General features: G+C 44.6%; 1 protein-coding gene across 6 annotated transcripts in view; it reads right to left on the bottom strand.

Annotated features, from left to right (window-relative positions):
- Positions 1-1,098: 1,098 nt before the first annotated feature.
- Positions 1,099-24,598, bottom strand: part of SEC31B (SEC31 homolog B, COPII coat complex component) — a 34,529-nt gene continuing 11,029 nt past the window's right edge. Inside the window, exons 4-26 of one of the 6 annotated variants that reach the window (XM_074233913.1) lie at positions 20,368-20,560; positions 20,078-20,173; positions 18,815-18,958; positions 17,035-17,177; positions 16,351-16,450; positions 15,968-16,129; positions 15,151-15,303; positions 12,929-13,159; positions 9,935-10,009; positions 9,422-9,517; positions 9,040-9,139; positions 8,293-8,471; positions 7,973-8,099; positions 7,587-7,732; positions 7,050-7,223; positions 6,757-6,924; positions 6,095-6,266; positions 5,598-5,915; positions 5,278-5,336; positions 4,956-5,102; positions 4,528-4,647; positions 4,059-4,130; positions 1,101-3,764 (exon numbers count right to left, since the gene is read on the bottom strand). In XM_074233913.1, the coding sequence (XP_074090014.1) occupies positions 3,582-3,764; positions 4,059-4,130; positions 4,528-4,647; positions 4,956-5,102; positions 5,278-5,336; positions 5,598-5,915; positions 6,095-6,266; positions 6,757-6,924; positions 7,050-7,223; positions 7,587-7,732; positions 7,973-8,099; positions 8,293-8,471; positions 9,040-9,139; positions 9,422-9,517; positions 9,935-10,009; positions 12,929-13,159; positions 15,151-15,303; positions 15,968-16,129; positions 16,351-16,450; positions 17,035-17,177; positions 18,815-18,958; positions 20,078-20,173; positions 20,368-20,560 (3,358 nt within the window). In that variant the 3' untranslated portion in view covers positions 1,101-3,581. Of the gene's footprint in view, positions 3,765-4,058; positions 4,131-4,527; positions 4,648-4,955; positions 5,103-5,277; positions 5,337-5,597; positions 5,916-6,094; positions 6,267-6,756; positions 6,925-7,049; positions 7,224-7,586; positions 7,733-7,972; positions 8,100-8,292; positions 8,472-9,039; positions 9,140-9,421; positions 9,518-9,934; positions 10,010-12,928; positions 13,160-15,150; positions 15,304-15,967; positions 16,130-16,350; positions 16,451-17,034; positions 17,178-18,814; positions 18,959-20,077; positions 20,174-20,367; positions 20,561-24,598 lie in introns of those variants that run through there. The other 5 variants (XM_074233912.1, XM_074233914.1, XM_074233915.1 and 2 more) reach the window with 5 other exon arrangements.

The following is a 24,598-nucleotide window of genomic DNA, read 5'->3' as shown; positions in this document are numbered from 1 at the left end:
TCATAATTAAAAAGAGGTAGGAAACTATGGATGGGAAACATTGCATTTACCATCAGGCTCATTTGATATATTGGTTAACTATGCTAAACTATTTTTGCCTTTGTTTTTTAACAAAGGATAATTCTCAGAATAGATGATGAGGGAAGGATAGATATATTTAGAAGTAAAGTTGATGTACAGACAAAAATCAGTTTTTTTAAAAAATGAACTCCTATTACCCTGAGTTGTGGACTTCACCTCTATAAAAGAAAAGGGAAGAATTTGGAGATTTCTATCACAAAAATAATTCAAGTATTGTCAAATTTATGCCTTCAAATTCTACTCATAGAGTCCACTTTTGAATCCCTCCTACTAAGTCATTACATCATTAACAACCTGGACTACATATTTTTGTGGTTGATTTTGAACCCCAATATAGAGAAAGAAAGAGATAAAACAATTCATTAATATGACCAGAAAGGACAATGACCAGTGTTGGAAGGGATGTGGGAAATCTGGGACACCAATACATTGTTGGTGGAACTGTGAACTCATCCAAGCTTTCTGGAGAGCAATTTGGAATTACACCCAAAGGGCAACAATATGCATACCCTTTGATCCAGTAATACCACTACTGGGTCTATACCCTGAAGAGATTATGAAAAAGGGAAAAACATTACTTGTACAAAAATATTCATAGCAGCCCTGTTTGTAGTGGCAAAGAATTGGAAATTAAGTGAATGTCCTTCAATTGGGGAAATGGCTTAACAAACTGTGGTATATGTATGTGATGGAACACTATTGTTCTATTAGAAACCAGGAGGGATGAGAATTCAGGGAAACCTGGAGGATTTGCATGAACTGATGCTGAGCGAGATGAGCAGAACCAGAAAAACATTGTACATCCTAACAGCAACATGGGGATGATGATCAACCTTGACGGACTTGCTCATTCCATCAGTGTGACAATCAGGCCCAATTTTGGGATATCAGCGAAAGAGAATGCCATCTGTATCCTGAGAAAGAATTGTGGAGTTTGAACAAAGATCAAAGACTATTACCTTTAATTTAAAAAAAAAACTTATTTTATTATGTAATTTTTCTATCTCTTATACTTTATCTTTCTTCCTTAAGGATAGGTTTTCTCTCATCACATTCAACTTAGATCAATGTATAACATGGAAACAATGTAAAGACTAACAGATTGCCTTTTGTTGGGGGGGGAGCAAGATTAGGGGAAAAAATTATAAAATTCAAAATAAATAAAATCTTTCTTTAAAAAAACAATTGATTTTTTTTAGATTAACAATTAACTCATAAGGCATAAATAGGCATACTAGAAATTCTAACCACTTAAGTTACTTTCTTACTTGGCTCTTTTTGGAAGTGCCTAGGCTTTGCTCCCCCCCATTGGCTAAAAAAAAGTAGCTAGTTCATTCTTAAGCATGAAAGGATATATCCTGGATGTCCTGGGTAGTGTGGGAGTAGAGCTGTCCCACTGTTGGCTATGCAATCATATACTGGAATCATCCTATTTATCAAAATCTTACCTATCTTCTAGGACAGGGGTTTTCCCAAAGGCACCTCAATATTTATATCATTTATGGACTATATGTGATCAAATATTTCATTAATTCCCTCCTAAAAAGTTGCTAGAGTTATTGAATTTCGAGTCCTGCCTTTAGTTGCTTTAGCCCACAGGCCAGAGGTTTCTCATCCCTGCTCTAGGAGATAAGACATAAGAAAGTCAAAGATGATTGCCACTGGCTACTTTAGTATTTGCTTACCCATTGTCAAGTGATTTCAAATCTCTTGTTTACATTTCCTTGCTTACAAAATAGAAAGCTTTAACAATTAGTGTTGGTTTCCATTTCACCCTGCAAGGAAAGTAACTTGTGAACTTTAAAATGCTACCAAAGTTGGAGACTACAGCACTAAAGATCCTTTGCAGTCTGAAGGCTTCCCTGATTTCCCCTCCTTCCCTGGGTCCATGAGTAAGTTTATCTTCCTATTGGGAAGACTGAGCAGGATGCTGGGCTTCTAGGGGTGGGATGCTGAGAGGAATGACTGCTTCTCAGGTTGTCAGGGCCCTGACATAAGTCTCTCCTTAGTGGCAATGGCTCCCACAAATAAACTTTGGAAATCTCTGCCTTGCAGCCCCCAATTTTCTTCTTGTGGAATAGTGAGCCCTTCAGGGGTGGATGCATTTTGCTCCCAACCCCAAATAAGTCTAGTCTGTTTAAGAAAGTCCTCCCCAACAATGTGAACTCCTCTCGTACCAACTGATACCAACTGTGACTGTGTGACTGTGACCTATGTGCACCATCATTATCTTACATTAGTTCTATAACTTTAACAACACCAAGCTTACTGGACAGCAGAGGCCACATGGGGATGAGGGCAAACACTCAGGAAGGGCTTATTACTAATATGGGAGGGGATGAGGGAGGCTCCAGAATGACAAAGAATGAATGACACTAAGGAATTACAATCAAAGCAGCTTTATTTTATCCTCAAGTATTTCAGTGCATCAAACAGCAGAATCCAAAGGGTGAGAGGCAGCCAAAGAAGAAGGTCTGAGGCACATGGTGAGGAGCTTGGAGGAGGAGGGGGAGCCAGAGGGGATTAAAAACTCCCCATCCTTGCTCTACTCTCCTGGGCACTAACCCATGGAGGACAGAGCAGGGGAAGTCCAGGAGAAGTCCTCTGTTCACTCACTTACTCCCCCTGTCCCAGAGCACCTGTGACCATAGCATGGAACATCTAGCCACCACTTGGACCACAGGATTCACATTCTGATGATCATTTAGGACTACATCACAAGCCATCTACCCAGAATGGGGAAAAGAGGCAGTGTGGACTGAGCTCTTGAGTTCCTGGGCAAACCCACATTCACGCATTCCACCCACATTAGGAAAAGGCAACTTGGTCAGCCCAACAGCTGAGTGGACTTAACAGAGGTGGTCCTATTCTCCATTTTTCTTCCTAGCCTGGTGTCTTCCCCTTCTCCCTCCCCAGGGACCAGGGAGCTAGACCAAGTACTAGCCAGATCTTGTCCAACTCCAATGGAACAGGAGACAGGTCTAAGGAGGGGTAGAAGAGGGCCACAAAAAAGGAGAAAAGAATGCTCATCATAAGTATCCAGAATACTGGTGAAAATAGGGAGGAAGAGCAGAATCCTTTCTCTTTCAAGACTGTTGAGGGGAAGAAGGTAGGTGATGATAGAGTCTAAAGAAACCTGGGATGGGCTGAAAGAGACAAACCAAGTGGGGAAGGTAAAGGACAGGCTGAGGATTCACCTTTGCAGCACATAGTCAAACCAGGAGAGCTCCCACACAGGCTGGGGGGAGGGCCAAAACTCAGTGGAAACCAAGCTGAGTCCACAGCAGCAGGTCTAGGACTGAGGGCCAGTGGAGACATGGGAGAGGAAAGGAGATTATATTTGCTGTCCTCATTCCCAAGACTTAATTCTGGGGGTGGGAGTGGGAAGGGAGGGGTCTATGGCATCTAACCATTCATCCCTATCTATCTCAGTGACTTTGGTCTCCCATCATCAAGTCCGTGGGAGAGAGGCACAAAGGGAGAGGACAAGATGACCTGTCTCACTGTCCTTGAAGCTTGTGGGCAATGGTGAGGATGGTCTTCAAGGCAGGCATGAAGCCAGACACCTCACTGAAGCTGCTGCTGCCCACCACCTGGGTGTGTACTGCCAAAGCCTGCTCATAGCTGCCAGTGTCCACACATCGAGAGACCTCATGGAGCCCGGCCAGGACGTTGGAAGAAAGCTGTGAGGGTATAAAAAGCAAGGAAATGTCCCGGGTCATTGAATTTTTTTTTTTTTTTTTTTTGCGAGGCAAACGGGGTTAAAGTGGCTTGCCCAAGGCCACACAGCTAGATAATTATTAAGTGTCTGAGACTGGATTTGAACCCAGGTACTCCTGACTCCAGGGCTGATGCTTTATCCACTATGCCACCTAGCCGCCCCTAGGTCATTGAATTTTTAAGGGAAAGATCCATGTAACACCAGTACTACCACTATGGCAAGAGGATACAGAAAGGAAAAAGGAATGGTTACCTACCATTCCCTCCTGCAGTTTCTCATATAGACATTCCAGTCTTAGGGCTACCTCCTCTAGCTTCCGTTTTGTTTTCTGAAGAGGAAAAAGATCTATGGGAATGTCCCTAGTCAGGGAGCAGTATTAGATAGCACTTTCCTTCACCCTGACATGGTCAATTGGAGGAGGGGGTGGGTTAATAGGCTAGTCCAAGGGCCTGAGAAGGAAGTCATCCCTGCTGCCCCACTCCAGACCCTCCCCACAGGTCAGAGGGAGGGGGGAGGTCCCACCCTATGAACAACCCACCTTCTCTTACCCTCAGGAAGTAATCTTTCCAGAGCATTAAATCCAAACAGTTAACAGAGTGGGGACAGAGAAAATCAGAAGATTGATCAGGGAGCAAGGACCTGCTGCTAAGGATGAGGATAACTTGGAGTCTGTCCTTTGGGGAGGGGGTGGAGGGCAGGGTCTCCCACCTCAAAGTTATACGCACAGGGTCAGAAGCTGACAGGGCACAGCGTTGCAGAAGGGCTTCAAAACTGGTCTTCAAGGGTTGATGTTCCAGGGGCATCTCCTTCTTCTTCACTTGCTCAGATGGCAGCTGCTGTAGCTGCTGATAAATGAGATGATAAATGAGACAGACAGGTCAGCCAGAAGGTCAGGTCAATCCAGACAGAATAGCAAGATACACAGACCAGACTGGATAAAAAGACAAGTTGGTTTTGTTTTTTGAAGTTTTTGTTTTTCTCATTCCCTGAGGATGTCTCTATGATCCCAAAAAGTGTCACCTTAATCTCTCTTGAGAAAAGGAGGCCTCTGGTCTGATCTAGCTCTTACTCTGCATAGTATACCAGAGAGGGTCTCTTTGGGGGGTGGGGTGTAATTGGGGGAAAAAGCCTCTCACCCCTTCATTCATCTTACTTGCAGACTGAGCTCTCCTGGAGCTCCTGGGGGGGCCTGACTCATGCCAGTGATGGGAGGGCCAGGGGAGCAGGCTTCTTGAGGATAAGGAAGCAGGTTCCCAATAGGAGTAGTGATGGGGGCTGGTGGAATAAACATCTCAGGCAGCTAAAATGAAGAATGATAAAGGGTCACAGATCCAATTGGGAACTTCCTTGGGTTCTTATGGAAGACTGAAGAGCAAGAGTGAGCATGGGGGTGGGGACCAAGATAAATGGCATTGTGATGGGGCTGAATGAATAGAGAGGGGGTGGGCAAGAGTGGTATGGGGGCAGGGGTTAACCTTTGTTCTTTGGAGGCCTCCCTTGGAAGCTGAGGTATCTCTGCAGGGTTCTCGGGGTCCTGTGAGATTCAGAGGGATGGACAGAAAGAAGCATAAAGGGCTATGTCTCCCAAGGATGGAGGTCTGTGCAACAAGGGGAACAGGAATCTCACCCCTTTGCCCCCTTCCAGTTGAAGCAAATGCATTTTCTCAACTGGACATTTTCTAACCCTATGAAGGCCCAGATGGTAACAGAAGTTTGAAAGACTAAGAATCAGAAGGGAGTTTTTGGAGGGACCCCCTTTGAGAAGGAGACAGAAGGGAGAAAAAAAGAAACTGACCTGAGTGGGGATCCAGAATGCCAGTGACTGGCAAAGGTCTAGAAACTGGAGCACCAGGCCCACCAGGAGGACAGCATGTCACAGGGAAACTGACGGGAGGGACTGGAGGTTGAGAGCTGATGGGAGGTGGCAGACCAGGACTAGGGGCCCAGGTTGGAAGTGAAGTAGATGGGCCTGCTAGGAAAGTGGAGCCAGGAAATGATACTATCTGGGGAACCATTGGTGGAGGTGGCCTAGGGAAGGCCTGGGTGCCAGGGAAGCTCATAGGACCAGGCGCTTGAGTTGACTGCACTCCCAGAAGCTGGGCTTGAGGCAGAGCTGAAATGGAAATGAAAAAGCTGTTGGTGACCCTTATTTCCCTGACTCATAAATAAGAGAATTAGGACAGAAGTCCAGGAATTGATCCGAGGAAAATAGGAGAATGGCACCTGGCATGACTAGGCCAGAACTCAGGCAACTTCTCTTGGTTACTCATTTACTCCTAGCCACTTGCTCACCTGAATTTACTCTAGGCCCTGGTGGGGGAGGTGGAACCAGCTGAGCACCTGCTGCCCTAGGGTCCCTTGTGGTTTGGGTTCTGGGGCCTGGATAGGTACTTGGGTGGGTGATGGGTATCATCGCTGAGGATGGAGGCATGAAGACCCCTGGTCCTGGGGGTGGAGCTGAGACCTATGGAGAGAAGGGAATCTATGAGTGTGTGACAGAAACCAGGGAGGGGTATACTGAAGGGAACAACTTTCTGTGTACTACTGGTAGAAATGATCTATTGATGTTACAAGACCAGTCAGAAGTTGACTATGAATCTATCTAGCCTTGGGAGGGGAAGGATATTCTAAAGGAGCAAAAGAGAAGGGGTCAGCTCATGTGGGAGTTCTCAGCATGTCCCTGATACTCTCAACCTCAAGATCTGAGATCCATCATTTGCGGGATTTAGAGCTCAAAGGGATTTTCAGACTGATCTCATCTTTTACTTCATAAATGAGAAAATTGAGGCCTAGAGAGTTGAAATGATTTTCCTGGGGGTCACAGGAAGACAGGAGACAGAACTGAGATGCTAACCCTGCTCTTCTGTTCCAAAATGCAATGCCCTTTCCATATATGTGAACATGCCAGACATGTTTCTCTGCGCTTTCCATATCATTGCAAGGTGGGGACTCACTTGCTGAAGAGGCCGGAACCCTGTAGCCTGGGGATGGGCTCCAGGGCCTCTAGGCTGGGGAGAGGATCCCACTTGGATCCGGGGAAAAGGGAAAGGAGGAGGTTGCTGGTCCAGGAGCATAGACCCTTGGGCATGGAAGAGGCGATCTCTCAGCTGCTGGACAGGGGGCTGCAATAACAACAACAACATGGAGAAATGGAACAAAGGACCCATGCTGGCCTGACCCCAATAAGGTTCATCCCTTCTTTCTCCTGCCCCAACCTTAGCCCTCCTTCTGCCAGGGGCTTACTCACTTGAGCACAGTGCTTGGGGAGATAGCTCATGGCGGTGGTAAGGCTTCCCTGGGCTGCCAGCAGGCCGGCATACTGAGTAATACTGCGAGCTGTAGCAGGGCCAGGGACTGCCCCGTCAGGGTGATGGAATAGCTCTGGACTCCTATTAAGAACCATTATCTTCTCTATCAGGTCCTTTGGTAATAGGGAAAAAGAAAAAGACAGGTGAGAAGACTCCAACCTGATTAGCTTGAGATTCCCAGGGTAGATGGTGGGGGGTAGGGAAGCCTTCTGATCAAAACTCAGGGTCAGTGAAGGAAATTACCCCTCAGAAAAAGGTAGCTTACTCTGTCCCAACCCCCATCTTCCTTTCTGTTCAACTTGCTCAGATCTACCCCAAACCAGGTCAGCTTTTCCCTCATTCCAACCCAGGTATCCTCAAAGAAGACCCCCAACTCTAAGGAACCTCACTAGATCCCAAAGTCTCTGATGCTCATTTTTCTAGTCCTGTGGCAGCAGACTTCAGTGCCTATCTCAGTATACAAATGATTTTCATACCTGTAGAGCCATGGGTGAAGATGTCTGGTGGATTTTCACCCAACATTCCACCAGTCGCTCCACGTTTCCTGAGCATATGTAACAGAGGCAGGCTTCCACAGACAGTTTTCCTCCACCCTCCTGCTCTAAGCGGGTTCCCAGCATATCTGCAGAGAGAAGGAAATTTTGCTAACATGAGAAAGATTGCTCCTTGTGCCTCTCTTCCAGAAGAATGGCTGGCAGCCAGGTGGTATTGGCTTCATGTTGGGGCAGGCTGGCTCAGTTCAGTGGCAATGGAACCTGAATTGTAGCAAGGCAGTTGGTCAATGATAACAGTCTTTCTCATTTGACCAGGATGATGAAGTGAAAAGGAAGAGATTCAGGGAAGAGGGGCTGGGCATACCCACCACAGAGCTTCGGGAAGTCTTGGTGGCCACAGTGTGTCAGCAGGAGAGCCAGAGCTTCTTTCCAGCTTGTCAGATTGCATGAACATGCCACATTCCTCCACTTCTGCTCTACTATGCAGGCCAGAAGCTGCAGAGGGTGCAGGAAAAGGCTGTCAGCCCGCAGGCTGAGGGCATAGGGGAGGCAAAATGGAAGGCTCCCCACCAATATGATGGCTGGGAAAGACCACACTGCATGGTTGTGCTCTAAGCATGCACTGCATCACAATTCCCAGGTCTATTTGAAGCAATAAGCCCTCTCCTCCCCAAGGACTGGCACATACTGAAGCAATCCTGGATTTCTTCTGGGCAAAGTAGCGCTGCTGAGTTTTCCGCAACAATTTCTCCCCACCAGCTCCGGCCAAGATGATAGCATCCGCAAACCTCTGCTCTTGCAGGCACAGTTCCACAGCATGACCTAGTTCTCCCAGCAGCAGAGCCTGGCTTAGCAGTCCATCAGTGTCTGCAAGGAGAGGGCCCTCACTTCCATCAGTCAAATCACAGACCAAACCCCTTCACAAACATAGGACCTGGAACCCATACCCTGAACAACTATATTCAGAACACCTCCCACCCTCACCCCGATCCTACCATCATTTCCCCAAATATATACCAAAGACTCTTATCCCCAATCCCTTCCTCAGCTATGGAAATGGCGGTCCTCAAAATCCCCTTACTTAACCCTCTGCCCTACTTCTATCCAGGCCTCCACTCTTAGGTCTCCCTCCCCAGGGGATTTGCCCAGGACCATTCCAAGCTGGAAACCATGAAAACTGTATTTGGTGGAGGCAAGCATTTAGCCGGTGTGGGATTCTCTTTGTCTTTCAGGCAGAAAGGTGGGACTGAGAAAGGAGATACCATGCAGGGCTGATGCACAGCATCTATTATTAAGCCTTTCCTAATAGACAACAGGATAGAGTCACCCCTGAAAATCATGTCAAAGAAAAAGCTCAGAAAGGGAGGCAAAGCGGGAGACAAAGTGTTCTTTATGGAGCATTATTGCTTGAGTTTGCACAAGTAGGTGGGGGCACCTTCTGTGACAGGGATCTCCAATGGGGCCATATTCTGAGGGACAAGTTCATCAAAGAAGGCAGAAGATGCAGCAGATTCTTCGGAAGAGTGTCTGGAGCCCTGTACCAGGAGGGGGAGAAGAGAGATGACAACTTAGGGTCTGTACTCAAGAATAGCCTATTGGCTAGTTTGGGCATCTCTTTGTGAGTCTATTCCCTCATTTGTCTCCTCAAGAGCAAGGGTGGAGATGAAGTGAAGGGCTGGAAAGGATAAAATGAGCTAAGGCCCAACCCCACCCCAAGGAGCTACAATGGAAGTGAGAACTCTGACAGGGAAGGGAGCCCAAAGTTCCAAGTCTGCCCTCCCAAATGTGAGAATGTCCAGGAAGGGCTCCCGCCACACCTGCCTGCAGAAGGCTTGTCTGTTCCAGCGGAGGTCACCTCCTTTGGGGTGAGGACTCTCCCTTACTTCCAAACCACTTCCTAGATGTGTGGCCATCTGCAGGAAGAGGGCTGTGAGCATCCTCTCAGAATGACCCTCAGTCTGCCCTCCCTCAGTCTGGGTTGGGGGTCCTCTACTTCATACAAAGACATAGAACAAGGAGGATCATGATATGCACTGATTGTGTTTGCTGGAGGAAACAATGGGGCATGTAATGTTCTCGGATGGGTTCACATTACATTGCCTCAAGGCCTTGCTTTGACCATCAAAGCTCTATAAATGTTTTGAGAGCATTTTAAGAGCATAATCTGTTTGAGAGTCTTGTCTGGGAACCTTTGGTCATCTCCTTCTGAAGTCTCAGGGAGGAAAAGGATCTAAGCCCAGGTAGAATTATGGGTACAATGCCAAGGAAGGAACTTGTTTTCTGTGTATTTCTCAACAGACACAAGGAGTCTGAACTGGAGATCAGCTCACCTTCTCATAAAGTTCCTCCTTACTATATCCTAACAGCTTGAGGAATTTGGTCCGGGATTCCTGTTCCAAGGTCACCTAGGGAATCATGGGACACAGAAGTAAAGTCAGTCAGTGAGTGATTGGACCTCTCCTGAACCACACTTGGCAGAGGCTGTTCCAAAAAGTCAAGGTTCTTCATGTTCCTGAAATGGCTTGGGCTGAGGTCTCCAGAGACTAAGTTGAGCAAAGACAAAGACTCTTCCAACTTAAATGTTCTGCTCTGAATGCACAGGAGTTAACTTTCTGAGCTTGACTCATCACCGCATTTTGTTCTGCTCTCCTTCTCATCAAACTCCCTGATTCTTCAGACCTAATGCACATCCCATAGGAGGGAACTAACACTTTTCCATAGTCCTAGGATGGAAGCCAAACTGCCTTGGGTTCTTTCCAATCGAGGCACATTCCAACCTTTCTCCATCTTCCTAACTTGGGACTTTGCATCTTGTTTGATGGTTCTGCTTTTCCTTATCAGGACCATGACCTGAGTCCCACCCATCCCCCTCCTATGCCCCCTAGAAATACTAATACAGCTTCAGTTACAATCTAGATTGATGGCAAATGATCATTCATCACCCTGACCAATTTCTGCTCTCTCAGGTGACCCCAAAGTGGCAGTGTCCCAATTTTTACTGAAAAAAGTAAAGCTATTGACTGTGAGCTCCTTCTTCTTCCCTCTTGTTTCCTATTACTCTGTACCTTCTGCTATTTTTCTCCTCCTTCATTTTTGTTTCACAAGATGAAGTGGCATTACTCCTTACCAAATTTAACCCCTTTACATGCTCAAACAGTCCCATTCCATCCCCTCTCCTCCAACAGATTCCCCTGTGTCATTCCCATTCTTTTACTTATTTTCAAGCTCCTTTGTCTACTGGTTCCTTCCCTACTGCCTAAAAGAACACCCATGTTTCCCCTATCTTGAAAGAACCTTCACTTGACCCTTCCATCCCTGCTAACCAATATCCTCTAGCTCTTATGCCTTTTGTATCTTAAAAAAAAGTGAGGATGCTTCCATTTTCTTTTCCTCCCTTACAATCTGGTTGCGGACCTCCAATCAGGATACTGAAACTGCTCTCTCCAAAGTTATCAGTGATTTCTTAGTTGCCAAATCCAATAGCCTTTTCTCAATCCTTATTCTCCTTGACCTCTCTGTAGTCTGACACTGTTGATCACTTTCTCTGTCTTGATACTCTCTTCCCTAGAGGTTTTCAGGCTACTTCTCCCTCTTCCCATCTCCTAGCCTCTCTGAATGCTACTTCTTTTTTTTTTATTTTGGTTTTTGCAAGGCAAATGGGGTTAAGTGGCTTGCCCAAGGCCACACAGCTAGGTAATTATTAAGTGTCTGAGACCGGATTTGAACCCAGGTACTCCTGACTCCAAGGTCGGTGCTTTATCCACTACGCCACCTAGCCTCCCACTGAATGCTACTTCTCTGTCTCCTTTGCTGGATCCTTTTCCAGATTATGCTCTTAAATCATAAGTGTCCCTCAGGGTACTGTCCTCTTCTCTTCTCCCTCTATACCATGTCGCTTGGTGATTTTATAAGCTTCCATGGATTTAATTTCCATCTATCTCTACACCAATGATTCTCAAATCTACCTAATATGACCCAGACTCTCTACTGACTTCCAATCTCACATTTCCAACCGCCTTTGAGACATCTCAAAAGAGATTCAAATATACATTTTAAATTCGACTGCCTGAAACAAAACTCCTTATTTTGCTTCCTTAAACCTTTCCCACCTCCTCCTCCTAATTTTAAAGAGGGCAATTCTATCCTCCCAGTCTCTCAAGTTCATAACATAGTAAGCATCCTAGAGTCCTCACTATCTCTTATCGCCTATATCAATGTGTTGTCAAGGCCTGTCAATTTCACCTTTGCAGCATCTCTTGATCCCCTTCTCACCTGACACTGCTCCCTCATCTCCTCAAGCCTGGACTATTTGCTGATGGGTCTGTCTGCCTCATGTCTCTCTCCTCACTTCAATCCATTCTTCATTCTCATGTGATCCAGTCATATCATTCCCTTTCTCAACAAATTCCACTGGCTCTCTCCAATCTCCAGAAGCATTTGCCCTTCAAAGTCCTTCACCATCTAGCCCCCTCCTGCCTTGCCAGTCTTCCTACACTGTCCTCCTGTCCCAGAAACCAGATCCTCCACCTCTTGGCTCTGGCTCTTCTCCATGCTTTTGATGTTCTTCCTCTGCTCTGACTACTGATCTCTCTTGTTTTCTTTAACTTCCAGCTAAAGTCCCTTCTTTTACTGGAAGTCTTCTCTAATACCTCTTAATTCAAGTGTATTCCACCTGTGGATTGTTCTCTATTTATCAAGTGTGTTGTGTGTGGCTTGTTTTGTACATAGTTGTTAGCTCATTGTCTCCCCCACTGGACTGTGAGCTCTTAAAGGGCAGGGACTGATTTGGACCTTTTTTGTGACCCTAGCACTTTACACATAGTAGGAAGTAAACAAATGTCTACTGATGAGTTTCTTTATCCCATGTTTCCTCCCCAGAATCCACCCTCTGAGCCTCAATTTAACATCAGTCATTTCTTATCTATGGTCTCTCTACCTTTTCAATTTTTCAGTCATCAAAGTACTGTGTAAAGAACATCCCATGTCTGAAGGAAAGATCTAGTGTCCTTTTCAGATTCCCTGCTTTGCCTTTTACCTTTCCAGACTCTCCCTGACCCCACCCTATTTCCCTTAGAGTCAATCTAGCAGGTCCTCATTCCCAGAGGTCTTTCTTATCACCCTGCAAGCTAGACAAGTCCTCTACAACTCACCTCTCCTTTTCTTTCTTCATTCCTTGTTCCTCTCTGCTCAAGCCTTCAACAAAGGCTTAATATTCAATAGCCTAAGGCTTCCATATAATTACTATAGAATTACTATTACCCCAGTACATGATTAGGGGGTTAGTCTAGGGGTATAGCCTCTATAGGATCCATGGAGCCTCATACCTTTAAGAACTGCCAGATGTCCTTCTCAGATGGTGATGAAGCTCGTTGAATTTTGTTTTGACAGTAATTCAGGAGACTACCTGACCCTAAAGCTTCCTGCAGTTCTTTGGACCGTGCCAACAGCTCAGACTCTGTAGTAACTTGACTGATGAAGATGAAGTGGGAACCAGGCTGTGGCACCTGCTGAGCTGGAGGGCTGGGAAGACCAAAGGTAACCAGTTTTCCCCCAAACTGTAAAAAGAAAAAAGATCACACCTATTCAATCTATGTGTCACAGAAAAGAACATGATCTTTGTTCCCCCCCCCACTTCCCGTTGCCACTAAAGAAAGCAGCATCATAGGGAGGGAAAAGACCACTGGTGGTGTCATCCTAGATCTGAATTCCAACCTTGCCCTTTTTGTGACTCTAGATCAGTCACTTTACCTTTCTAGGCCTGAGATTCCACACCTTTAAAATGAAGGATTGGACAGTCTTATAGATTTGCTTCCACCTCTGAAATCTCATGACTTTATGAGTAAGAAGTATCAGTCAGGCTCACTTACCCTGGCCAAAGAGAAACCAGATACTGATGGGAGCCTGAGACCATCAGAAAAGGAATCACATGCTAGTCAGAGTGATGGGCTGGCTAAGACATTGGACAAATTGACCTGAATAGTTTTCTCTGTTTTCAGGCTGCTGAGAGATCCCTAGGGAACACACTTTCCTCAACCTGAGCTCCCCAGATAGAGGAACTGAGAAGGGTGGGTACTTCTAAACTGTAGTTCCCTAGTCTGGACTTCACTGTAGACATTTATGTTCTGTAAATACAAACTCTACTAGCCATCCTGGCTGGAAACTTTGATATCACTTGATATCACTTGACTCTTCTTTCTTCTCTATCCCCTTTTTCACACTGACATAGATGAAGTTCTGGTAATTCTTTTAGGAGATCTTTTGCAGCTTTTTCCACCCTTGATCTCTAATACCACCAATAATTTTGGTCCTCATCACCTCACTCCTAGATATTGCAAGAGTCTCCTAAGAGGTTGCTCTGCTACCAGTTTCCACCTAAGTCAAGCTGTCTTTCACAATGTCAAATTAACATGCCTAAATTATACTTAGATCTGCTACTACTCTTTCTTACTGCCTAAAGAAGGAAAGCCAAACTACTCTGCCCAGCAATCAAAGACCTCCATATTCTTGTGTCACTTTCCTTTTTCAGTTTCCCATGACTTGGCTTACCAGGTCTCCTGTGCTTACTATGGGTTGACTTTCCCCACAAAGAATGCTCTCTGTTCTTCTAGACCATTCAAACTCTACCCATCTTTTAAGACTCATATTAAGGATCATCTTCATGAAGTCCTCCTTGATTGGGAGCATCAGGGAAGGAATCACATGTCAACCAGAGTAATGGGTTGGCTAATATGCTTGGACAAACGGACCTGAACAGAGTTCAGGTCACTGTTATAACCCTACAGAATATGCCTTCCTTAGTCGAGTTTAGCTTAGAATGAACCCCTTGCTCTGAACTCCCCTGGGACTTTAGTTTGAATCAATTTGGATTCCAGCATAGGCTAAAAAGGAATACATTTACATTATTCTTATTATGAATTACAAAATATTTTAAAAGACAATCCTTCATTTTATCCTCATATGACACTCCAGTACAGTGGAAAGAGTGTTAGATGAAATTAGAGAACCTGGATCTATTATATCTGAAGCAAGTCATTGAATATATTTAGGTCCCATTTCCTCATCTGCAAAATAAGGAAGTTGAACTGGAAAACCTCAACAATCTCTTCTAGCTCAAAATCTATGATTCCAGGACTTCCTGAAATTAGTAGAATAGGAATTACTATTTATATTTTACAGATGTGGAAACTGGCTTAGTGAGGTGAAGTAACTTGTCTAAGGTCACACAACTAGCACTTGGGAGAGCCAGGTTCTCTTCAAATCTAGATCTCCTGACTCTCAAAATAGTGCTCCATTCACTAGACCATATCATTTCTAATGCAAGGTCTTTGGAGAGAGTAATTATGTAGACTTCTTGATGTCCTCCAAAGCCCCCAACACAGATTTCTTTGAAAACATACAACTGATGGAAAAAGTAAACTTGTTCATTTTAACAAGCAGGAAAGTGAGGTAATAAAAAAGTGATTTGCTAGGATCACACCTATGAAGCTCTTAATTTATTCATGTGGCTTTTTTCTCTCCCTCTTAGTAAGAAGGGAACAGAACTTACTGCAAAGGAGGCACCTGTTGGTCTTCGAATCCATTTTGGGGGCTTCTTCAGTGGTGGGATTAAGTTGGTATAAGCCACCTGCTCTGGTACCTCCAGTGGAGGAAGAGGATGACCAGTACCAAATGGATCAAGGCTACTGAAAGAGGATGAGATCTGAAAGCAGAAGTGTGCATGTGTCAAAGATCAGTCCCATATAGGCAAACCCATGGCAACTGAGTTGCCCTAAAGAGTTTTGCTTCTATAATATGCAGCTGAAAGATGGAGCAGGACAGGGAGTCCAATGCATGTCAGAGACCACTCCAGGATCTGACCCATAAGATGCTTCCTGAGGGCAAAGGTGTGAGGTTACAGTCTTCACTGCTTTAACAGGCTTCAAGAAAGGGAAGATTAGCATCTACCAGGCTCTCTATAAACATAAGAACAGCAGCAACTCACACTCACTGGGTGCTTTAGGGTTGCAAAAACACTTGTGCAAAATAGCCCTTTGAGGTAAGGAATAATAATAGCTATTACAGGGATAGGTATTAGAAATATTATTCTTTCTCTTATAAAGGAGAAAATGAAGGCCCTAAGAGGCCATGAAAGCCCCCAAAATCACCCAGGATCTTGCCTCTTGGTGTGTGCTGTTCTTATGGTGCTGCCTGCCCCTCAGAGCACTTCTGAAACAAGCTCAAGTTATAGAAACCATGACAACTGACATGGTGCTTGTCTCTTCAAGTGGGGTACATCAGAGAACTCACTGTTGTACCCTGTACCCTCTCTGACAGCTCCAGTCCCAGAGTCCCCAGAGCCTGCCACCCCTGCCCTTCATCTTTACCTTGTCAGCCTGGGTCTTCTGCTGGGCTTCCCAATTCCCTCCCATTACTGAGTACAAACTAATCCAACCATTGAAGGAGGCAGCTGAGAACACTGGGGGATTCCGGGGGCACCACTGGACGTCAAAGCACCATCGATTCTGTGTGGGCAGCTTATATACCACCTGATACAGGGAAACATGGTCAACAGGGCCTGGTCCCCAGCAACACAGTTCTAAGCACATGCTTAAAATCAGAGATACTACTCCTGTCCTCTACCATTGCATCCCAGATTGCCCTTACTCCCTCCCCAAAACCAAGGTCTTACAGACCTCTAAAGTTCCTGGGGCATCACCTTCTTGCTCCTCCCAACTTCCCTCTCTTGCCCCCACTAGCCCTTGCCCACCTCTCCACTTCCTAGGTTCCAGCACAGGATCTGGTTGTCTTTGGCACTACTGAGAAGCAACTCTGGGTCAGCCTGGCTCCATGATACTGAAAGCACTCCCCTAAAAAGTCCAGAAATCAGAAATCACTCCAGGAAGGTATCTGTTTCCATCCTGAAGGATTAATGCCAGTGTAAAAGTACAAATTAAACCTGCCTAAGCAAGCAGTATCTAATTAGAATGAGGTCCTAGAAGGGAGTCTGTTACTTTCTAATACCAGAAGAGCAATAAGGACTTGTCCCATGTAAGAAGGCTCAACTGCCAAATATGAGAACAGCTGTCAGGAAGGTACCAGTTGCTGTTGGAGGAGGGGGTGCTGAGATCTAAACTTCAGCTAAAGATCTTGGTGAAATAATCTTGATGTCTAGAGTGCTGGCAATGATGAAGTCTGAGAGAATCACCCCCAACCCCCCTGCCTGCATTTAGAGGCCAGGCCAGGCTAACAGCTAATGCCTTCATAAAATCATGTCCTATGAAAATCAGAAAATTATGAGGAGAGAAAGTAAATGGCTGTAGTCTCAGGCTGTTTGCTATAACCCAGGGGTCCACATCTATCTCTTGGGGTCCTATGGTTTAAGAGACACAGGAGAGCTAAGAACCCTAATTCATCCACCTCCCAACACCCAAGATAGCAAGTCTGGCACTACCTGCTATGGCTGTCCAGCACTTTGAGGGGGGATGAGGCAAATCGTAGGTCCCACATATGGATCACTGGGAGGCGATCATCCTCAGAGCACAACACCAGCTGGGTAGCCACTTCTGGATGCCAAGCCAGACCCGAGCAGTGCATCTGTGGACCAAATAGGTCCACACCTTACACTCTGTCCAAATATTCCACGTGAGAACCTTGTTTAACCCCAGACAGACTGTGAGCTCTATAAAGTGAGTACGTTGCTTCTTTTGTGTCCTCCATAGAGAGACACCTGGTGCGAACCATATGCTAGCCATTAGGAAAGTCTTGTTGGTTCACGCTGAAGGAGGGCACAGGCTGAGTACCAAGCAAGGAGGTGGGCCACCTGGGGGATGCCCATGCACAGGTGTTTGATCAGCCTTAATTCAGCTTTGAGTCCTCATTAAGTAAGCTGAAGATACTGGCAGGCCCACAATTCCAACGAATAAAAAGGAAGGTGTAATGGTGAAAGGACAGGAGAGAGCAGAAATACAGGGTAGAGAAGGGGCTGCAGGAACCAGGACATTCAATTCAAATACTAAGTGTCTAAAATGAGCAAAAGAAAGTGTGAGTTGGAGGACCAGTCCCTAGAACAGTCAAAGGAAACAAGAATGGTTAGCCTTCTGCAAGAGTCCTCTGGGGTTGTAGGACTGCTGGAAATGGGAAAGGGAGTCTGTTAGGCTTTTGCCATTCTGGCTCCACCTCAATGCACCACTGACCATTAATTAATCCTGTAATAACTATCAGGGGAATCCAAGGGCAGATTCCCTTGAAGAAGAGTTTCAGGAGCAGTTAAGGGGGTAGGAGAGGAGGAGAGGAGAGTGGGAAGTAAATGAAAGAAAATGAAAGAAAATGAAAGTTGTGTGACCTTGAGCAAGTCACTTAACCCCACTGTCCTGCAAAAGCCAAACAAAGAAAAAAAGAAAAAAGAAAAAAAGAAAGAAAGAAAAGCTAGTAGTGTTAAAAGAGTAAAAAAATTTGGGGCAGCTAGGTGGCATAGTGGATAAAGCACCGGCCCTAGAGTCAGGAGTACCTGGGTTCAAATCCGGTCTCAGACACTTAATAATTACCTAGCTGTGTGGCCTTGGGCAAGCCACTTAACCCCATTTGCCCTGCAAAAAACCTTAAAAAAAAAAAAAGAAAAGTAACAAAGTTTAAGATATAGAAACTATTCCAAGGGAACTTAAAATGTAGCGGTGAGGGGAGAAGGGCAGAAAGAAGCCTGCTATTTATAAGTAAAGGGGAAAGGGTGGATTTTTTGAGCTGAAGAGCTGGTTTTGATATGCTGAGTTTGGGGGCGGTTAGGTGGTACAGTGGATAGAGCACCAGCTCTAGAGTCAGGAGTGCCTGAGTTCAAATCTGACCTCAGATACTTAATAATTACCTAGCTGTGTGGCCTTGGGCAAACCACTTAACCCCGTTACCTTGCCCCCCCCCAAAAAAAGAGAGAAAAAAAGTGATATGCTGAGTTTGAGGTGCCAGCAAGTGCTCAGAAGTCATCTGCCTAGTCCCTTGTCTATGGGCAAATCTTCTACATTCTCTGTGACATAGTTTCTTTACCTATGATAACTAAAATCAGAGTCAATGATATTATAAAGAACAAGGTGTAGATACAGTAAGGGGCCAGTAAGGAACCTTTGTGGACATGCATTTTACATTTAAGATTAAGGAAGAGACCAGAGAATACAGGGAAAGGACATTTGGGGGGCTGGAAGGCGACCTGAAGCCCTACTAGCTACCTGGTCTCCATCACTTACCCTGTTGCTGTGATCGCTGACCTTGATGATGGGCTCATTCTTTCGGAGGTCCCACACCACAGCCTTGCCACTGGGATGAGCAGAGGACAAAATGTGCTGGACTTGTTGATTCCAAGACAGGGCACTAACATCCTCTGGAGGCTGCTGAAGCAGAAACACCCAGTTGCAGGGTCCAGCCTCCTCCCCCCAGGTTAGGGGGTGTCTGTTATTCTGGATAAGAAGACTGGGCTTCTAGGAGAAGCCTTCTAGACTGGGGAGGGCTGAGGGGAAGGGGTATGTTAGGCTTGTGCCTTGTGGCCACACTGGCTCCATCTTAATGTATCACTGACCATTAACTGCCTGACAATAAGTCAGGGAAACCCAGGGCCCAAGACAGAAAGGTTTCCTCAGGGCTTCTGATCATGCCTGAAGGGGAGGGGTGGATAAGGGCCCCATGGCCAATCTTGACCCCACAAAGAAATGAAAAGAGAGAAAAGCATGGGAAACATTCAAGAAGAAACTCAAGGGGCAGCTAGATGACACAGTGGATAGAGTATCACCTTGGAGTCAGGAGGACCCGAGTTCAAATTTGACCTTAGACACTTAATAATTGCCTAGTTGTGTGACTTTGGGCAACTCACTCTTAACCCCATTGCCGTAAAAAAAAAAAGAAAAAGAAAATCAAGCTAGAAAACAGCTGGCTGACACTACTGAGTTCAAACCCAACTTACCTCCCGATACTGTGAGCACAAGGCAGGGAGGGGCCAGAAAGCAAAGAGAAGATCATTACAGACTGACAGGCAGACTCAGGCAGACACAGGCAAGTGGGCAAAAAGATATTTCTGGATAGAAAAGCTGAATTGCCCTATCCCCAGATAAGCTGTAAACTCCTACCAGGAACATTCATGCTCCCTCCATGCCTAAGGCAAGGCTAGGAGTCTCCCTATCCTAAAGAATTCTTTCCTGGGATGGAGAGAGTTAGCTTTTGACTGACTTCCTGACCCCAGCCCTTTCTCTCCTCCTCCTTCCAAAGACTCTTTCCCTTAAGATGGTTAATAAATGCCCCCAAGAAAGAAGGCTCCCTGCTTCCTTCTATGGAACACCATCTGGCAGCAGATCTGCCCTCTCCCCCAAGCCCCCTCACCTCTCAGCTGCCATCATTTTACTGACCATTATTTCTTAGTTTATGGAACCTCAGTGCCCTCCGGTGGCTTAACCAGGAGCAACCTGGCTCCCAGCTTCTCCCAAGGACCCATCTACACATTGGACATATTGAAATCTCACCTGGGACTTGGATCCTGGAGTCATCGGCACACTGAAGTTATTCAAATCCCAAATGTAGATTTCAGAATCATTTGCTCCTGAAGCCAAGAGGTTGCTCTATGTGAAAAACAGAAATACAGTGGCTTCCCCATTCCCAGAGAAGACAAATCTGGGCCTCAACAGAGGGCTGACCATACTGAGGGTGGTCACAGTCTGCCTGGGAACACTCAGCAGAAAATGCCCCGCCTCAGTCACATACTAGAGAGGACATTATATAATGAAGTTTCAACAGCAAATGGCTATAGGCCTACCTGGAAAGGATTGAAGTCCAGAGCTCTGACAGCACCTGTGTGCTTCTCCTTCTGAGCAATGAGTGGTTCCTTCCCCAAAGTCAGGATTTGGGAAACACTGTACAGTGTGAGGATGCCATTGTCCCCTCCGCCTGCAATGACCCCTGAACCTTCAGATCCACTGTTAAAGTTCCCCCAGATCAGCTTGTGAAACCTAAAAAGAGAGGATTGGTCATACTGGTATAAGGGCAGGGTCACAGGGTCTGGTAAGCAGCAGCCAGAACAAAGCATCAATCACCATTCATAGGTATTGTTAGACTCATACTCCAGCCAGTCAGAGGGTTCTAACTTGTGTACAGTCCTGCCAATATGATCAGCCTCTTCTTGGCATCAAAAAGATACTTAGCCACCTTTTTACCATTGGAGGACATAGAGGATCATGACCTCAGACCCTATCTTCTCGGGGTCAGAAGAAGATTTTAGCTTTTCTCCAGATTGCCTGGGGCATGATAAGTTTTACTTTTATTTCTTTTTACAAGGCAATGGGGTTAAGTGGCTTGCCCAAAGCCACACAGCTAGGTAATTATTGTCTGAGGCCAAATTTGAACTCAGGTACTCCTGACTCCAGGGCCAGTGCTCTATCCACTGCACCACCTAGCCACCTCCTTTATTTATTTATTTTTCGTTTTTGCAAGGCAGTGGGGTTAAGTGGCTTGCCCAAGGCCACGCAGCTAGGTAATTGTCATGATAAGTTTTAAACATTTTCTGTTCATTGAAAGAAAAGGGTTTGGGAGCAGCTAGGTGGCACAGTGGGATAGAGCACTAGCCCTGGAGTCAGGAGGGCCTGAGTTCAAATCCAGCCTCAGACAATTACCTAGCTGTGTCACTTAGCCTCAAGTTACTTAACCCCATTGCCTTGCAAAACCAAAAAAAAAAAAAAGGAAAGGGTTAGTTCCATACAAGGACAACCAAGTTCTCCTTTCCAATCCAGGGCACTGTCATCATCATCAGCTATATTTATGTAGCACTGAGATTTGTAAAGTGCTTTCCCCACAATAACTCTTCAAGGGAAGGTGGCACAAGTATTACCCACATTTTATAAAGAATTTGATTCCTAAGAGATGATTACCTGTCTCAGAGACACACAGGTAAATACTAGTCATGTGATTCTCATTGTCACTTTAACCCTACGAACCTCTGTTTCCTCATCTGTAAATGATCTTTGTCTTATCCAAATCTCAATCTTATGATCCTAGACATATCAGGGCTAAGATTTATTTAATCTCTAGTCTTCTAAATCCAAAATTGGTGCCCTAGGACCCGGGTGGACATTCCAGTCTACGTAAAAATACTCCTCTTTTCTTTTTTTTTTAGGTTTTTTTTTTTTTTTGCAAGGCAAACAGGGTTAAGTGGCTTGCCCAAGGCCACACAGCTAGGTAATTATTAAGTGTCTGAGACCGGATTTGAACCCAGGTACTACTGACTCCAGGGCCAGTGCTTTATCCACTACACCATCTAGCCACTCAAAATACTCCTCTTTTCAAAGGAAGGACCTATCTATGGGAGAGAAGCTGCTCCATTTGTCCAAAGCCTCTACTCACATGTGGCTGTGTACCTACCCCCAAAAGCTAGTTTCTATAATCTTTTCTGGGAGTCTCAGAGACAGCCACAATATGACCATTTTGAAAAGAATACTGACTTCTAAGGACCCTTCTGATCAGGACTCTCAGGACCTGTACAAGGGAAAAATGCCTAGCCCTCTTTAGTGAGATACCCTAGAGCACATTCTCTTTTTCTAAAAGATCAGTGGAAAAAACAGACAACATGTTGTAATGAGACATGGGATCTACTCCCAGCTCTGCTGATACTTTACTCACTGTATGACCTTGAGAAAACTTTCATATCTCAGGGTCTCAGGTTCCTTATCTATAAAATGAGAAGTTTGGATTAGACAGATTGCCTTTCAGGTCAACCAACTATTCCATTCACTTCTATTCTATAACTGGAAGTAAGACTCCAGTTAGATTACAAACCAATTGAGAAGTTAAGAATTTATAAGATTCACCCTCAGGTCACCTTAACTCCTGGTTCCTTCCTAGCTGTTTACAAACAGTTTTCTTTTTCTTAATAAGCCTTCCCTAAACCTCACCAGCCTCTAACACTATACTTTTCTATCTTTTATAGTCAATGTCTCCATTTCCTTCCTTCTGCTTACATTTCATCTTCTTAATCACCATGGCTACCATTGATACAGCATCTCCTGTTTGCAGATTCTGTGCTAAGCACTTTGAATGATCCTCACAGTCAATCTGGGAGGTAGGTACTATTACTGTCTCATTTTACAGTTGAATTAACTAAGGCAAATAGGTGGAATAATTTGCCCAGGATCACACAGCTAATAAATGGGTGAGTGAATTTGAATTCAAGTCTTCTTGACTACAGGCAGAGAGTGTACCTTCTTCTAAATCACATTTCAATCTGGTTTCTTGCCCAAGCTCTTTACTGACTTGTTTACCAATGGTTTCCTAACTGCCAAATACAACGATCTTTTCTCAGGAATCACATGGACAAAAATATTCATAACTTTTTTGTGTGCTGGCAAAGAATAACTGAACAAGTTATGATTTATGAATATGATGAGTACTACTGGGCTATAAGAAATGATGAAGAAGATGGTTTCAGAATAGGGAAGACATGTAAGAACTGATACCGAGTAAGGCAAGCAGAACCAAGAGAACAAGACATGAACAACAATATAACAAGAAAATAACTTTGAAAGGCTTAGAAACTGATGAACACAGTTAAGAGATATGATTCCAGAGGTCTCAAGATGCAACATGTTACTCACCTCCTAAAAGAAAAGTGATGGATTCATAGTGCAGAATGAGATATAATTTTTTTTAGCATGGCCAATGTGGAAATTTGTTTTGCTTGGCTTTGCATGTTGTAACATGGGGTTATGTTTTTCTTGCTTTCTCAAAGGTATGTGGGGGGGAAGAGGGTTGAGAGAATATAGAGAAGGCATATCTTTATATAAAAATAAAATGTAGTTTTTAAAATCAAATTTATTTAAATTAATTTTAAATAGAAAAAAGCCCCCCCCAAAAAACTAATGGTCTTTTCTCAGTCTCCCTCCTTATTGACTTCCATGAGATTGACCACACTGCTTCCTGAATAACTTCCCTCTTTGTTTTCATGATATGCTTTCTTCTGATTCTTGTCTTGCCTATATGGATCAAACAGTCTCAGCCTCTTTTATTATAGCAACATCAAGATCCTTCCTTGAAAGGTGGGGATTAGTTTTCTTTTTGTCTCTATATGCCAGAGTCTAGCATAATGACTTTAATGTTGACTGAATTGCATCCAATTTCTAATAGGAAATATGTTAAATATGACTGTATATGTACAACTTATATCATGGGGGGGAGGGAGGGAGGTAGAAAAATGTGGAATTCAAAAGCTTGCAAAAATATCAATGTTGAAAACTATGTTTATTAAATTGAAGTTAGTTTCTTTCACAGGAAGAAACAGAGTACCTCACAATGTTGTTGTAAGGCTCAAATTAACTACTTTAAATACAAAAAGATCTTTGTAAGCCTTAAGTACTAAATAAAGCACTATACAAGGCAACTAGACAGTGTAGCAGAGAGAGCACTGGATCAGAAGTCATGAAGATCTGAGTTCAAATTCTACCTCAGACAATTACTAGTTGTGTGATCCTGGCCAAGTTACAACCTCTGTCAGCTTCAGTTTCTTTTTTTTGCCCAAGGAAATTACTGATAGCACCTACCTCCCAGAGCACTTGTGAGGGAAAGTGAGATAACATAGATAGATAGATAGATAGATAGATAGATAGATAGATATAGATATAGATATATGCTAATGTTTGTCCTTTGTTCTCAAAGAAGATCAGACATCAGGGTGGTGATGCCATGACATACAAGTGAGCTGGATTTGAGTGAGGGGGTGCAGTGCTAAGTCACCAGCCTCGCTTTCTCCTCTAGAGTTACATCTGGCTATATGTGAATCATGATGACTAGAGATGGCTCTGGATCGGAGGCAATCAGGATTAAGTGACTTGTCCAAAGTCACACAGCTAGTAAGTATTAAGTGTCTGAGGTCATATTTGAACTCAGATTCTCCTGACTCCAAGGCCAGTGCTCTATTCACTGTGCTACCTAGCTGCCAATAGATAAAAAGGTAGGTAGATAGATAAACAGATACCCTTTTGTAAATGATATGTTAGCTATTA

This window comes from Macrotis lagotis, chromosome 4, assembly GCF_037893015.1.
Source record: "Macrotis lagotis isolate mMagLag1 chromosome 4, bilby.v1.9.chrom.fasta, whole genome shotgun sequence".
NCBI classification, from domain to species: Eukaryota; Metazoa; Chordata; class Mammalia; order Peramelemorphia; family Peramelidae; genus Macrotis; species Macrotis lagotis.
Note: the sequence above shows the minus strand (reverse complement) of the source record. Positions and strands in the feature narration are given on the sequence as shown.